Source organism: Vicugna pacos, chromosome 16, assembly GCF_048564905.1.
Source record: "Vicugna pacos chromosome 16, VicPac4, whole genome shotgun sequence".
Lineage (NCBI taxonomy): Eukaryota > Metazoa > Chordata > Mammalia > Artiodactyla > Camelidae > Vicugna > Vicugna pacos.
The window spans coordinates 2,609,603-2,627,041 of NC_133002.1; the positions used below are offsets into that span (position 1 = coordinate 2,609,603).

A 17,439-nucleotide genomic window follows, 5' to 3' on the forward strand; every position below is an offset into this window, starting at 1 on the left:
AGATGTCATAAACATGCCATCACCATGGTAATGAAAAGCCCCTCTCACTGACATCGACTACCTAATCGTACACGTGAGACAGATCACCCTTCAGGATCTACCTTCACTAAAGTTACTGAAGACCTTGATCCTCTTCCAAAAAACTAGGCTTATATAAACATGTCCAAGAATTGTCCTTATGCTTAATGGCATTTTAAAGATTCACTCTCTATTCAAGTGTAAATGAAAAAAACTCAGGACATTTTTTTAAAGTCAGATTCTTTGAAAAACAGATTCTCTTTTGAAGTTTACTGTGACGATTAGTAGTCACGATGACTGAGGTTTCTGTCGATCACCAACCAAACAGTGAAAGCAGGCAAGACAACAAGTCTAGTTGAAATACTCACTTTATTGTTGACTGATTGAAATTTATTGTGCTTAAGGTGCTGAAATACTGAAGTGCTAGTCAGGAACCTTGTTATAGCATGTGTCAGAACCTACTGGCTAATTCACGCAGAGATTTTATTTTATCTTTTACCACTTTGCCCGAGTCAGTAATGACAGCTTTAGTTGACAGGTAGCAGGAGATCCAGCTCCTTGGTCTGCTGCATTCATACATAAAAAAAGTCTGGAAAGCTGATAAAGGCATTTCATTAATTGAGCCTTAAAACAACTGACACCAAATCCATGCCAAGGTTCCTGCTTGATACATGTTCCTCAAAAGATAATTCTCTTCCAACGTATACAAAGCCAAGAAAGGTATATTTCAGGGAAGGAATATCACCTACACAGTATGTCAGCTTTTCAACAGTACAGAGAAAAGGCAAAGTTCCTTCATTTAGAAATTGGGTCTCCTCTTCACATACTCTGCCAAAATACACAGTCTGGCCAAAAGATGTAAGAGTCTTGATAATCTATTCATCTTTCCAACCTTGCTCATAAAGATGAATAAATGCCCATCACATGGACATCAACTAGGCTAATCAGACAGACCAAACAGGTCACTTTTCAGAATCTACTTTCATATCTAAGCTGAGTCACTGCAGACCAATACAGAGCTCATCCTCTTACAAAAAAAAAAAAACGACTATCTCTGTAACATTTCCAGAGTTTGACATCATTGGGAAGGCACAACGCAATTTGAGAAATGAACTCTCACACACACAATGACTGGAAGAGTACTTATATCCCTAAGTGCCTTTTTAACAAGTTTCATATTCCTAGGCTTTCCTTTTGCTTCTGCAGAGCATATTAGGGAAACTGAAGCAGCATCCAATAAGAGAGTCTAGCCAATTTAAAAAACTTTAGATCAGATTCTTGCTGTCATCGGATGAGCAAGTGAGGGATCAACCACAGAAACTGGATGTCCAAGATACCTCTCCTAACAACCAAGATTAGAATGTTACAGTCTATCCCACTACCCAAAATTCTCTTAGAAGCTTAAGCCGTACATAAACTACTAAAAATATCAGAGGTATAGCCTCTATTAGATGACTACCAAACAGTTTCTCCCAAAATTTGCACACAGCATCTTTTTTAGATGAAAATTTATACTTACTGAATGTAAAAATCTAAAATAAGAAAACACTGTGTTAAACCTCTTAATGTTTTTGTTCACACATTGTACATTTCCCCTTCAAAATAAAAATATTACACGTGCATCCTTTATCCTTCTATCCTGCAATATTAATAAAAATAGAAAGCTTTAAAACTTTTAAATCTAGCAGCAGTTATAAATACAATTATATTAAACAAGTTAAAAATACTTTTCTTTAGGAGATATATTAAATAAGTGATATATTAACAAAATCTTCTTACCATTTACGATAATGTATCATGAACATAAAAGAAAGATATGAAAATAGAAGAATGCTCCCATCAATAAGAAATAATCAGGGGCTGTTAAGTGTGATGGATGGTCCAAGTCCAGATGCCCTGCTCTTGAAACAGAATGCTGTGTTAGGAAGTAAGAGCATTTCCTGGTTAATCACTTAGAAAATTAGCTCTTTCCCAGAGTTTCTTCCCTGGAATTCCTGACCATTTAGACCTGTGATCTTGGTGACCTCACATGCCTTCGTTTCTCACATAATCTCCTCTAAAAGGATCACACAGAGACTTGAAACAGACTCAACTCCCCACTAGAGTCGTGCTGACTACAGTTTGAGAGTGGCAAGGCGACAGCACACTCACACACATTATTCTCTGGTACCATAGATGCAGCTGTTTTTAGATGCTTCTCGACTGTAACAGAAGGCCAGGACTTTTCATTTGAAAGGGATCTGGGCAGCAGAAACAAAAAAAACAAAAAAAGGCTGCTAGATGTTTAATAGTTTGTCAAGGTAAATAATCTGAACTGAACAGCTGTGGTAAATACCAAATTCCCAATTCTCAATCAACAGAATTCTCAATTAACAAAACAAAAATACTTTTTTTTTCCTTAACAGAACTAAAAAAATCCCAACAGTGTGTCACGTGCAAGGCTAGTCTGCCTCCAGCTACAGCCAGTGCACAATGTCACATTTGTCATCCATTCCTCACTCTTTTAATTCTTCCTCCTTCGGAAAGTGCTCCTGCTTGCAGGCCACATCCACCAGCAGATGAAGATCTAGAAAGAAAAAAGATTTGTGGACTTACTCTCAGCCTCTCAAACTGCTAAGTGCGATGGACAAGTCTCTAGATGAGAAGAACAAGTTGCTTATGCTTCACCTGTAGATTTGGCTCTAAAATTATATTATCTCATTAGATTCTCCATTTTTAGGGCATTCCTGTACTTCCAACACACACGGATGCAGCCCAGTTGTTGAAACCCAAAGAAACCAATAAAGTTTAAAGTTTCTCTCCTTTTTAGTGATGTGGCTAAGCCTCTTTTCATTTCAACTGACTTTTATTGTATGTGAAAAACTAAGGAAAAGTGTCAAAAAGATCAAAGTGAAATAGACACATATATGAAAATTCATTTATCCGATGCCATAAAAATAGATAGGGTTAGGGTTAGGGTAATATTACGCAGTCAGAAATACAATGTTAAAATAAGTAATCACTACCTTTCCAAAGTTGATTGCCTCCGAAAAATGTCCACTTACTAACACAGCTGATTCTCTTGTAAAAACATCTGTCTGAATTGCCTGTAAGAAAGTATACTCTTCAAGGAGGTCAAAAGACAAAGTGGTTCATTAAGAATGGAAAGTCAAGAGGGGAGCTCTCAGCTCAGGTACTAGGTCCTGTAATACAAAAAACTAAGACCATGCATAGAAATAGAGTTAAATGGCCTATCTGAGTAACACAGGCAGAACTCAAAGGATCCTAATGCGTCTTCTATATTCAATCTCATTACTTTACAACTTGTAAAATAATATGAACAGAGAGCCTTTTTCAGGTTGGTTTTTAAGCTTACAGTTTTGTCCTAGTAGTATTTTGGAGTTAAACTAAACTAAACTAATGAGTCCTTTATTCCCTGCTAGATATACAGAGACTTTTGTTACTATATTTGTAGAACACAGCCTCTGAGGGATTGATCAACAGCCTGGGCAAGAGAACTGATACAGTAAAATAATTCTACCACCACCTTTGAGAAAATCAAGAGAGCAACTGGAACAGTACCTAATTTTTTTTGCCATATTTTGTAAAAGGAAGATCAATCACTAAAGAAAGGTACTGGCTCATCTGGGGAGATACACTAAAACCTATCCATAAAGACCAAGCAATTTATCCACATAAGCATCTTACAGAGGGAGAACAGACCATCAGCTCATCACTTAAAACTGGCTCCTTGTATAACCACGATCATGGCAGCATTATTCACAATAGCCAAAAGCTGAAAGCAATCCAAGTGTCCATTGATGGTTGAATGGATAAATGAAATGTAGTAGATACATACAATAGAATATTATTCAACCATAAGAAGGAAGGAAATTCTGACACATGCTCCAACATGAATGAGCTTTCAAGACATCATGCTAATTGAAATAAGTCACTCAGAAAAGGACAAATACTGTGTGATTCCACTTATATAACGTACCTAGAGTAGTCAAATTCATAGAGACAGAAAGAAGAATGGTAGTTGCCAGGGGCTGCAGGGAAGGATGCAATGAATATGGAATTTCAGTTTGGGAAGATGAAAAAAGTTCTGGAGATGGATGGTGGTGATGGTAGTGTATCAATGTGAATGTACTTAATGTCACTGAACTGCACACTTAAAAATGGTTAAAAAGGTAAATTTTATGTTAGGTATATTTTACTTTAAAAATGGCTTCCTTACAATCTAAATGACAGTAATAATAATGATTACAGTCATATCTTATATGTATATAGTATCTTTTTTTCAACTAACTAAAATGAATTACTAGAAGGTCATCTAATTAATCCTGAGAAGTAAACAGATGACTGGAAGAATCTCTAAACTATATGGCTAATAAATGAAGCCAGTGGTTTCTAAACCTTGCTGCACATAGAAATCACCTGGGGATCTTTTTTTTTAAATTTTTTATTGATTTATTATCATTTTACAATGTTGTGTCAAATTCCAGTGTAGAGCACAATTTTTCAGTCATACATGAACATATATATATTCATTGTCACATTTTTTTCTCTGTGAGCTACCATAAGATCTTGTGCATATTTCCCTGTGCTATACAGTATAATCTTGTTTATCTATTCTACAATTTTGAAATCCCGTCTATCCCTTCCCACCATCCGCCCCCTTGGCAACCACAAGTTTGTATTCTATGTCTATGAGTCTAAGAAATCACCTGGGGATCTTTAAAACAATCCAATAGAAAGGAACAAACTGTCACTACACAAAACAACTTGGATGAATCTACAGGGAATTATGCTGAGTGAAAAAAGCCAATCCCAAAAAGTTACATACTGTATGATTCTATTTATATAACGTTTTGAAAAGACAAATTTTAGAAATAGAGAACAGATTAATGATTGCTGGGGGTTAGGAAAATTGTTAAGGCACAGTAGAGGGGGAGTTTTTAAAAGGAAACAGGAGATATTGTTATGATGTTGGAGTTGCTCAGTATCTTGACTGTAATGATAAATTACACAAACCTACAAACACACACACAAATGAGTGCAAGTAAAACAGGGGAAATCTGAATAAGACAGGTGGAGCGTATCAATGTCATCAATATCCTGGTTGTGTTATTATACTACTGTTTTACAAAAGACTCCTGGGGAAACCAGGCCCTCTGTATTGTTTCTTAAAACTACATGTGAATCTAGAATTAAATCAATAAAATTTCAATTAAAAAACACACTAAAAACAAATAAACAAAACAGGAAAAAAACAAATACATGTACATGTATGTTCAAAGCAGCACTATTCACAACAGCCAAAGGTAGAAACAGCCCAAATGCCTATCAGCAAAGATGAATGGATAAACAAATTGTGGTATATACATACAATGGAATATTATTTAGCCATAAAAAGGAATGAAGTTCGGATACACATGCTACCATGTAGATGAACCTGAAAAACATTACACTAAGTGAAATAAACCAAACACAGGTGGTCGCATATTGTATGATTTCATTTATATGAAATATCCAGAGTAGGTAAATCCATAGAGACAGAACACAGATTGGTGGTTGCCAGTGGCTTGGGGGAAGAAGGAACAGGGAGCAACTGCTTAATGAATATAGGATTTTCTTTCGGAGTGATGTAAATGTTTGTAAACTAGGTAGAAGTAGAGGTTGTATCAACATTGTGAATACCCTAAATGCCTCTGAACTTCTCACTTTATTTTTATTTTTTAACATTTTTTTATTGAGTTACAGTCATTTTACAATGTTGTGTCAAATTTGAACTCACTTTAAAATGGTTAATTTTATGTTATGTGAATTTCACCTAAAAATGTATATTCTCCTATCAGTTTGAATGATCATACAAAAAGAAGAGGAAAGCAGAAAATGGCTATTAAAAATAAAACTCATAACCAAACTCATATCTGTTTTCAATGTCAGAACATAGTAACAAGATACCGAATGATTACCTGTAGTAAGACACAGGCAGTTCCCAGCTACAGCAGAGCAGACCTGTAGAGGACACCATGTGTGTGCCCCCGCTGTACCTAGCACAGAATTAACCCCAGGGCAGCTGTCAAAAAGCACTCATGAAAAGAAACCTGGGGGGTGGTTTGACTCCCCAAATGTTCAAAACGTATCTTTTGGTGGCTAGTTAAAAGATGGCTCATAGAGACAGAAAGTAAAATAGTGGTTTTCTGGGGACTGGGGGGAGGAGAGGAATAGGAATTGTTTAACGACCACAGAGTTTCAGTTAACCGAGATGAAAGGAGTTCTGGAGATGGGTCCTGGTGATGGTAGCAGAACAACGTGGATGTGCTTAATGTCACTGAACTACACACTTAAAAACGGTTAAGATGGTAAACTATGTTATATGTATTTTACTACAATTTTTAAAGACTGCTTTTTTTCAAGGATTTTTTAAAATGTGTATCAGTCAGACAACAGTGTATCTGATGGAAGAAAAGGTAATTCATTCATTCAGCAAACATCGAGTGCCACAGGTAATATTCCAGGTGCTAGAGATTCAGCAATGAACAAAAACAAAATCCTTGCTCTCATGTAACTGACCTTTTAGAAGGGGAGAAAAATAAAAAGTATAAAAATGTTATGTAGTGATAAACACTATAAAAGAAAAAGAAAAATAAAGAATAGGGACTGAGGGAGGGCAGGACATGGGGAACAGTGTGCTGTAACAAACTGCACGGTCACAAAGGTTCCTATGATGAGCTGGCATTTGGGTAGAGAACTGAATGAAATGAAGGAACAAGCATGTGCATAACAAGGTGAAGAACATTTCGGGCAGAGAGAACAGCAAGTGTGAAGGCTTGGCCTGCTCAAAGAATACCGAATAGCCTGCTGTGGCTGGAATAGATGAGAAGATGGAAGGTGGTAGGAGATAAAGTCAGAACAGTTGCCAGGGGCCAAATATAATAAGGATTTTTAGATTTTATTCTAACTATGATGGAAAACCACTAAAAAAATTTAAAACAGGGAAATAATTTAAAAGGATCACTCTGATTGCTATGTAGAGAAAAAATTGTAGGGGCACACAGAGGAAGCAGAAAGATCAAGGTAGGAGGTGGTCGTGGCTTGGACCATGGTGAGAGCATGTACAGGTGATGAGAAATGCTCAGATTCTGGTCTACACTGAGATAGAGCTGACAGGATTTGCTCAAGGGTTGGATGTGGGATGTGAGAGAAGAGAGTCAAGGAAGATTTCAAGATTTCCGATTGACTAGAGGTGACCAGAAATACTATTTCCTGAAATAAGTAAGGCTGGGGAAAGGGTGGGGTTTTATTGCATTTGGGACACTATCGGACACCCAGACAAAGCACAGGAAATAAGGTATGCCCAGGTGGAAGTTCAGACAAGACTGAGACTTAAGATAAAGTTTAGACGTCATCACTATAAAGATGATCAAAGCAATGAGATTTGCTGAGGTAACCTAGGAATTGAATAGAGAGAAAAGAAGAGAGGTCCAAGAATCGAGCTCTGGGACTCATCAATATTTAGAAGACAGGGAAGATAAAGAAGTTGCAGTAAAAGAAACTATGGAGTGGCCACTGAGGCTGAAGGAGAACCAGGAAAGCGTGATGCTCCAGAAGCCAGGTGAAGAAAGTACTTCAGGAAGGTTGAGGTAGTCTGTTCAAATGCAGCTGAGGGAGGAAGGCTATGGCTCAAGTGGTAGAGCGCATGCTTAGCACCCAGGAGGTCCTGGGTTCAATCCGCAGTACCTTCTCCAAGCGGAAATCAATGAAGAAACCTAATTACCTTCCCCTTGTAAAATAACGAACAAACAATACAAGCCAGACGCAGCTGAAGCAGAGTAAAATGGGAACTGGGGCAACAGGGTGGAAACAGGAAACCTCAACCAGAGCACCACCAGTCGAGTAGCAAGAATGAAAACCTAACTGGAAAACCTGGCTGAGATAAGGGTATGGTTTCAAGGAGCTTTTCTCTAAGGGGAACAGAAAAATGGAGCATCAGCTTGATGAAAGTATGAAGGAAAGGCGAGGGGAATTACTTTTAATAGAACCTATGTTGGCATGTATGTATGTTGACGGGAATTATCTAACATAAAAGGTAAATGTGATTATTGAAGAGCAACGGGGTAACGGTAACTGCTAAATCGGTGAGTACACAAAAGGGGATGGGATTTTGTACACAAATGGAAGGACTGGCCTTTTTCCTCTGGAGCAGGAGGAAAGGCAGAGTGTAGGGTTACACAGGTGGTAGACTGACAGATTTGTTGGTAGAAAGATAGGCAAGTTCTCTTCTAGCTGCTTCTGTTTTCTCAGTCAAATAAGAAATAAGGTCAGAGCTGAGAATTAAGAGAGAGAAGGAAAGGTGTCAACTGGAGAAGAGAGAAGATACGAATGATAGAGTGGCTTTGGAAAATGGGGCTGTACTGAGTAGGGAAATATTACAGGATTGCTCACAACACTAGGAACCCACATAAATTTAAAGTGAGACCAGTCATTTGAAAAGTACTTAACAGTAAAAAGCTTCAAAATAGTACGTATAAATATTGCTAAAATTTTGTTACTGCCATGAACTGACTACTCATTATGTACCAGGCACCATACTAAGCCAGTGGTATGTTTTATGTCATTATTATCTTCCTTTTATAGATAAAGAAACTGAGGCTCAGTAAAGTTAGGTAAACATGTCTAAGTTACCACAGTATCTGGCAGAATCCATATTTTACTGTAGTTTTTCAATACCAAAAGCTTTCTTCCTATTGACTGTCATACTGCCTGTAACAGATAGAATATAAACCTTACACTCACTTTGGTTAATGTCTCTTAATGTCACAGGACCTTGCATACAGCCATGTTTTCACAGACCAATTTTAAGGAGGAATAATTTGCAACTTCATGAACTGTATTTCTCCTTACATTTTCATTACAAAAGCTGGCTTTTCAGCCAAGAGGTTCTAGTTTAAGCATAAGTCATTTGCTCCCTGCCCCTAATAAAATGAAAATGTGATTAGATGTCATAATAATGCCAACATTTCACAACTCTGCTGTTTCACAGCAGGAAGCCAAGGTCAATTAAGACTCATCTATCAACATCACTGACCAAAGGACATAGCTTTATTAGAGAGGAAAAAAAAAGGAAGAGTTAAAAAAGATAATTAATGTGCTAATTATTTTATCAGTTACACTTATAACCATCGTATGTAGTGAAAGAGAGGAAATTATTATTTTAACAGAAGGCACCAGAGTTCCTCCTGGGTAGGTAGCTGTCTTTGTTGAGGAATATATCTTCACAAGTTGTTTTGGTTTGGCAAATAGACATTAGGAAACAGAAGAGATACCTAACCTTCTCTGCCTAAGACACACAACGCAGGGCCTGGTGATATCAGAGAAGAGAGGGTACAATGCTAGCACAGGGACAGAGGACAACGTGGCAGGAGGCCACGCTGACCAGTGAAAAGGAAAGGTGGAAAACGGTAAAGGGACTGAAGGCCTCTTGAAAAGGACAGCTTACATTCCATTTTAAATTATTTGCAGCGTTTGAAATGCAAACCTTTTCTACCTTGCCTACTCTTCAGAAAAGTGTGCTATACAAATAAATACCAGATGTAAATGTTTGGGGGAGGGGACAAATCAGAGGAAGGGGGCTCAGCTCCACACCTGGAACGGCACAGAACAGACAGGAGACAACAGCTTTAGCAGGTGATATTTTAAAATAACCATCCCAGTCTTCTCACACTTCCTGTTTGCACGTTATACTTTTTTCCATCTACTTACTTTCAAGCTGCGTGTCTCCTGCAGCCAGCCTATAGAAGGAGTTTGCTCTTTTAACTACTTCAGCAATCTCTGCCTTTGAATTAGAGATTTTAAGACCATTTACATAGAATAATTGTATTGGTTGAATTTAGGTCAACCATTTTATTTTATTTTCTCTTTGTCTTCCTCATTTTTCATTCCTTCCTCCTCGCTTGCCTTTTTTTTTTTTTTTTTGGATTATTTCTATTGTGTTGGTGATTACCCTGGGAACGAAGTACGTATCCTTGTTTCTTTCTGCCTGAAGAACACCCTGTAGAATTTCCTTTAGTGCTTATCTGCTGTGGCACATGCTCTCGATTTTGTGTTTACCTGAAAATGTCTTCATTCTGCCATCATTATCGAAGGATCTTTTTGCTGGGTAGAGATTTCTAGGACTACCGATTTCTTTCAGTATATTAAAAGTTTGATTCTACTCTTTTCTGGCTTCCACTGTTACTCTTCAGAAATAAGTTGTTAGTCTAACTCAGGGGTGGGCAAATTATGACTGGGTCAAATTGGGCCCAGCACTTGTTTTTTATATAAAGTTCTACTGGAGCATAGCCACAACCATTCATTTATGTATTATCTATGGCTGCTTTTATGCTACAATGGCAGAATTGAATGGTTAAACAGATCACATGGTACATAAAGACAGAAAAATAGACCAATGGACTAGAGTAAGGAGACCAGAAATAAACCTTCATATATATATATATATATATATAGTCAGATGATCTTAGACAAGGACGCCAAGACTACTCAGTGGAAAACGGTGTCTTCAACAAATGGTACTGGGAAAACTGATGTCCACATGTAAAAGAATGAAGTTGGACGCTTATCTTACACCATCTACAAACATTAACTCAAAATGAATAAATGACTTAAATGTAAGACCTTTAAACTATAAAACTCCTGAAAGAAAACATAGTGGAAAAAACTTCATGACACTGGACTTGGCAATGATGTCTTGGATATGACACCAAAATCACAGGTAACAAAAGCAAAAATAGACAAATGGGAATACATCAAACTTTAAAATGCCTGTGCATCAAAGTACACAATCAACAGAGTGACTGTGAGTAGAATATTAGCTACATTAATTAATGTGATCTTGAACAAGTTATTTATCTTCTCCAAGCTTAAGTTTCCTGATTTTTAAGACGATGACAATACCACTTTCATCAAATTTGTTACATGGCAGAAAAATGGGTATGAGGTAAATATTCATCACTGTCCTTTTCTAAATTGCCTTCAAGTCTATGCCATTGTTTTGAACATCTTCAGTGGTATTAAGAAATCTTAATCCTTGGTCATGGATTGGACCATATACTTAACTAAAAGCAACAGCGCAAGCTAAGTTTAACGAATGAGATGAATGATCTAGACAGCTTTTAGTCAAAAAGGCATTCTGCAGAAAGAACCCTATGAGTCTGAGCAACATCTTGATCATATCACTAGTAGTTTACCTTTTGGAGAAATTATCACAGATGATCCCAACATTTCCAATTTTTACAGGTTAAAATGATTGCGTGACCTTATTGATTAATTCACTGAATTGTATGCCTCTGACATGCATATAATGGGAGAATATTCAAGTTGTCCATTGAAGACTTTGATGACCTGGTTTTAGGTTACGTAAGAAACATGTTTTACTAGATGTCACGACTTTCCTAAAAAAGTGATTCTGTCCAATTTCCCTAAGGAGAGTAGCATAAACTGTATGTGCCTAAAACAATCACTAACATTGGGCTCCTACAAACCACAAGAAAAATAATCCCATTAATACAACCATACTTAACAGCATCTTTATAATATGTTCAGGACAATGTCTTTAATGTCCATCTAATTTTCCTGCCACAATTTTAGCACATTTCCTCTTGTACTATGGTCAGTTAATAAGAAATACTGCTATAATTACAAAGTCTTTGGAATCTGAAGCAGTTACTAAATCGCCCTTCATCCTTACATTCTCCAAGTTAGATAACCCAAATTCCTTTGCTTTTAGTTACTATGTTTTCCTTTCAAAAGCTCAGATTCTTACATGTAATAATGGAAGGTAACTTTTACATACCTTACAAGGATAATTAAGCAAAAAGGCATATTAGTTACATTAAACAGCAGCGTGATAAGGATACAGTATAATTATGAGCAATAAACGAAGGCCAGAAAACCGTCACTCACACGTCAGTTCTACCCTGAGAGTCCACCCCTAGCGTTGAGAGCACGGTAATCCTTACCAGGGGACTTTGCTTGCTGTGAGTGGCTTCTTCGTCCTCTGTATCTGGCTGGAGTGGATAAACCTGCGTCTTTACTACGCTTGCTAGCAGGCCCCACTTCTGAAATAAGGAATCCCATCTGTTCTGAAGGCAAGATATTCTCAGGTGGATTGGTCTGGCATTTTGTACTGGCATCCACCTAAAATGTTAAACCCACTCATTATTCTGAATTTCCCCCAAACATCTACTAAAAGTTAAGATACTCTACCAGAGGAGTTCTACCATAGAAACATGATCCAATAAATACGACTGTAAGGCTTTTCATCCCGACGAATGATACCATCTTTGACTTTGTTAAGCTAATCTGAGTATTTGGTAGCAAGACGTGTATTTCCCTATACACAAACCACTGAACTGTCTATGGAGCTAAAACATTTACTTATGATCAGAGGAAGATTTACCACGAAGCTGAATTTCTTTTTTTTTTTCGGTAAAATTCACACACACAATAATTTACAATACCATTATTTTTTCCCACTTTGGCATCCCTTCCATCAGATTTTCCATCTTGGTGATATCAGAATGGCCATAGGGCATGATCCTGTTGAATGATGTCAGTAAAGCTGTGAACACTTTATTCTATTAATTTTGTATTCTTTGTCTTAATGAGACCCTCTAAATTGTATACGCTTCAGCTCCTATAAAATCTAGACCTGCCCTGCTTATGATATATGAATGTCTCTGCTAGAGTTCTTTAAAATGTTTTCTTTAAAATGTCAAATCCCTTTGTCAAGGTGATCAACTTCTAACATACTCTACTTGTTTATGAATTATTTTAAAATAAAACCATGTAATGAAATAAAGCTGAAAGTTTAAAACACACCTTTCAAAAGCTGTGATACTCAAATTTTTTAAAAGAAAAAGCAACTGTGTGAATGCAATGTTAAGGTATGAAATCTAGTATTTTGAATGTGACTATGAAGGAACAAAGACGAATTTCATGTTCTTTCCACAGGCATATTTGAAACATAATGGGCCTATCTTTGATCTATTGAATTTATAATATTTTAATACATAGTATGTTGGGTCACAACAGTTGACTCGAAAAGGACAATGAGTTGATAGAAACCTTAAGACATTTGGATCTAAAGTTATAGCTAAAAAAGAATACGTTTTGAAACACTGCCAAAGGTCATCTTGGGAATCTCTAAGAATGGAGATATTTTCAATTCCATTAAAGAAAAAAAATCCAAAATGAAAAAATACATGTATCAGACTAAGATCAAGAAAAAAAATTTAAAGTAGGAAAAAATCATCACAAAAAGTGATTTTAATTTGGATGTACTTTTATTATTTAGAATCAATATTTTTTTCATTTTCTGGTTATAAATATAGCAGCAATAAAGGAATTAAGTTCCTACCTTCAGAACATATCTCTCAAACTAGAGTCAGAATTCTGCTTTAGGAATGAGAATATTAGTAAGGAAATTCAAACACAGTATGCTCCCAAGTCAAATTAGAATGCAATGATGCTGTAAAAAAGTATGAAAACACCTCCAGCCATCTCCTTACCTCCAGGCTACAAACGGCTTGGGAAGTCCTGATATTACCTACGAGAAAAACCGTCCCTTCTGAATAGCCAGGCACACCTACTAGTCCATCCAAATTAAGTTAGAAAGCAAAACTCAAAGGATGCTTTTAACATGAAAATAAGTCCTGCACCACAGTGCTCAATCAGACTGCCTCTCTAGAGGTTGACTTCAGACCATAACATAGTGAGAGGATGCCTGAGGGTTAAGGTTGCTTTCAGAATCTTCTGTGCAGAACTACTGAGACGTGATCCTTCTGGAAAGCGTAATAAACTTATTAAACCCAGATGAAATCCAGGCAAAGCCTCCACTAGAAGAGTCTTTAGCAAGAGGCACTAAGCACCTTTGACATTCATCAGGATTTTTTCTTTGCCTCTTACCTGGTGTGTGCTGAACGGTAGCCCTTCCTGCACAAATACTACTGAAGATGGAGATGGATTATGACTTAGCTGCTCCTCCAGTTTGACATGAGCTTGCTGGATGGCTGCAGATTCCTGCATTGTAGTATTTTCAACAGGCTGAGCTGTATGGATGGTATAGATGTACTCGGGTGACTGTGGTAGAGAGCAGGTAATTGCTTGTTCTGTTCCGACCACAAAAGACGTAATATCTGAGCCTACAGGAGTGAGTGGCTCCAGCTGGCTAGCCTGACTCGTGAAAGATGGATTGCTGCTGTTTGAGTTAGCTAGGATATGTTGGCCTCTGTTAGACTGAGATGTTGAGCACTGATCCTCAACAGGTTCCACCTTTACCATCTCCAATTTAGGGGAGGAACGCAACTCATCTACTATTTGAAAAACAGCCTCTAGGTTTACTTCTGTCTTTTTATTTTCATCAGTAGCACTGCAAGGCCAATTAGAAGACAGAAATTCAACTGGATAGGAAGATTGCATTGGAGGATTCTGGGAAAAGAGAAAATAGGACTGTTTGGATAGAAAATCAAGTATGAGGTTAAGGAGGAAAGCAACAACATTTAGGCTGATGAGTGCTAAACGTAAACTTAAAGCTCACTAAGGAAACTTAAATGCCAGTTTTTCAGCAGTGGTAGCTTCAATTCTATTGTTAACATTTACTCAGCAACTATTATATGTCAACCACCGTAAGTTTAACACTAAAATGGACCAATAACTCTCAGGGTTAAAGTATACAAAATCAAAAAAACTACAGTACCCAAATACCAATTTGCTGTTAAATGTCTATATACCAAATTCTTCCATAGAGGTTGACAGACGAAGCAACGCTTGTATCTATCATATACTGTTTTCGGAAAGCAGAAAGGAAACGTCAAACACAGGCTGCTCACAAGTCCACCAATGCTTCTACAGATTCAGGGGGAGGTACAGATATCCTGTTCCAAATGATTTGGGAAGAATGGATGGAGTATCGAGGGTCCTTTGGTCCTGAGATTATTTACTTTTAATAATAAAATAAGAGATTTTAAAAGGCTGTCACTTTTAGACTGATAACTTTAAGATGTATTCTCTTATACATAGTACTTTTGCACAGGACAGACATTCAATTACATGTTTGGTGATAAATGATCTCAAGCTAGGACACAGAATACTGAAGAGTGATGATTAAATACAACGTGTAATGAGTTGATATTGCCAAATGCAGAGCTTTGCACAGAGTAGGTATTTGATAAGTGTTTGTTGATTATCTCAGGTTATAAATGTAAAATATAGAAAAGTTACTATTAAATAAGACATGTAGTGAGTCCATGTTACCAAAACCACTACAAAGATTGTGTCAATGATCTGAAGGATACTAATGCCAAATAATATAAATATAGATGGTTTAAGCATCAAGCTATTCTACTATTGGTGATAGCACCATTTATTGAATTCTAACTGTGCCAAGCACATGCAAAGTGCTTTATATACATTATTTCATTTAATCCTCACAAGAGGTCTATGAAATGTGATAATCTCCATTTCCAAATGATGGAACTGAAGTTCACAGAAACTTCGTAATTTACCCAAAGTCACAATGAAGCAACTGGCACAGCCGGGTTTCAAATCTAGGTTTGTCTGACTCAAAGAGTTGTGGCTCTTAACCATTATAATATACTGACCATTCATGCACACTCTCACTGTACCTACAGTCCAACAAAACTAACTGCATTTATTTCCAGAACGGCATCTAAAATACTTCCCTTCTTTCCATTTAAAAATTTTACGTCTACTTATCTCTATTTCCCTACAATGAACATGTATTGTCTTTGTCGTAAGAAAACATCTTTAAAGGTGTTTTAAATGATTAATTTAAAACATAAACATAATCCAGATATAAACACTGACAGGGTACCTCCAGTATGACCCAGGGGAGGTAATGCCTGGGTCTACAAACAAGAGCATTTAATTTGTGGGATAGTTAGTGAAGATGAATATCCTGGACTAACATGCTTGATGATATCTGTCATTAAAAATGTCCGGCTAGGTCCCCTTGATCTGATTCTATACTCTTCAGACAAGAATATGATTATAATTTGACTTGCCATGTATATTTTCTAAAAAAAAAGAAAAGAAAAAGGAAAGAAAAAAGGAATGTTCTTTTGAGTACTGGAATGCCACTACTAGTAAGACATTCTCTTAAGAACAGAAGCTGGTATGACTATGTGATATCAAAAGCAAGCACATAATTCAAATCTCTTACTGTAACATAAAAATACAAACATGGGATTTAATCTTATCCTAGAAACAGTCGTCTACAATGTTTAAATCAAAGCAATAGTCTCCTAATAAATAATGAGACAGTAACAGAAGTCCAGTGTTTACAATATTGGGGCTGAAGGAAACTATCACTTAAATTTCTCATTTTTGACATCATTTTTCCTTTCCCCTTTAAAAAAGAAGTAACCATCTATACCATCTTGGAAGGATCTGTCATTTGGTGATTCACATACTTTTAGAGTTTATCTGGTATTCATTCTACTATGGAAGAACCTAGAACAGCACTGTTCAAACTAACTTTCAGCAATGATGGAAATGTTCTCTGCCTATGCTCTAAAATTTGGTAGCCACTAGCCATACAAAACTATTGAACACTTAAAATGTGGCTAGTGTGACTGAGGAATGAATTTTAAATCTTGTTTAACTAACTTAAATTTAAATAGCTACGTGTGGCTAGTGCCTAACACTAGGTAGGCCTAGAAGACAGTGTAGGCCTAAAAGAATCCCCAGACATCATTTATATCAACTCCTTTTTTTTAGAATTGGGAAAAACTGAGGCCACGATCCACAGCTTACCTCCGGTGACTCATTAAGATAAAGTTACACTTTGCAATTCTGCAAGGTCAACAGTACTGCACCCGAGGCCCAGGGGACGTCCACTGTTCCAAGACTCTCACCTGGAAGTAGCTGCAGTGTGCGTAGGAAGAGGCCGCGGGGGTGACACAGCTACTGAGCGCGTCCATGTGGGTGGAGGGAGGGCAGCACTGCAGCACGGCTGGAACAAATCCACACACAGAAACGTCACCCCAAGTAACCCCACAGCGCTCCAGCCACTCCTCTCTCTCAACTTGGAGACAAAAATTCCAAAAGCTTTCCGTGGTGGGTGCAACAGAATATATTTCCTTCAATTAGGTGCTATTATTTGTTGGTAACAATGGTAATAAACTAATTTTAAATATTATTTAAAAGGGTCATGTCTGCTCTTCTAAATGATTTCTTTAGCACTTAAACATTTTGTTGCCTTTCTAACCAACTTTTTATTCTTACTGAAAGTAGTAATTTCCTTTTGTTGAAAATATCAGGACATACTTGGAATTTTAAAATATTTATTTCAATCACTTTAATAGTAATAAACATTTGGAGGAAGGTGTGTTTCTTTAAGGATAAAATAAGTAT

The 17,439-nt window shown here is 37.0% G+C and overlaps 1 protein-coding gene across 2 annotated transcripts in view; it reads right to left on the reverse strand.

Moving 5' to 3' along the window:
* Window positions 1-2,287: 2,287 nt before the first annotated feature.
* Window positions 2,288-17,439, reverse strand: part of HSF5 (heat shock transcription factor 5) — a 28,845-nt gene continuing 13,693 nt past the window's right edge. Inside the window, exons 3-6 of one of the 2 annotated variants that reach the window (XM_072940207.1) lie at window positions 16,941-17,038; window positions 13,972-14,514; window positions 12,024-12,201; window positions 2,288-2,584 (exon numbers count right to left, since the gene is read on the reverse strand). In XM_072940207.1, coding sequence (XP_072796308.1) covers window positions 2,514-2,584; window positions 12,024-12,201; window positions 13,972-14,514; window positions 16,941-17,038 — 890 coding nt within the window. In that variant the 3' untranslated portion in view covers window positions 2,288-2,513. The remainder of the gene's footprint in view (window positions 2,585-12,023; window positions 12,202-13,971; window positions 14,515-16,940; window positions 17,039-17,439) is intronic. The other variant, XM_072940208.1, reaches the window with a different exon arrangement.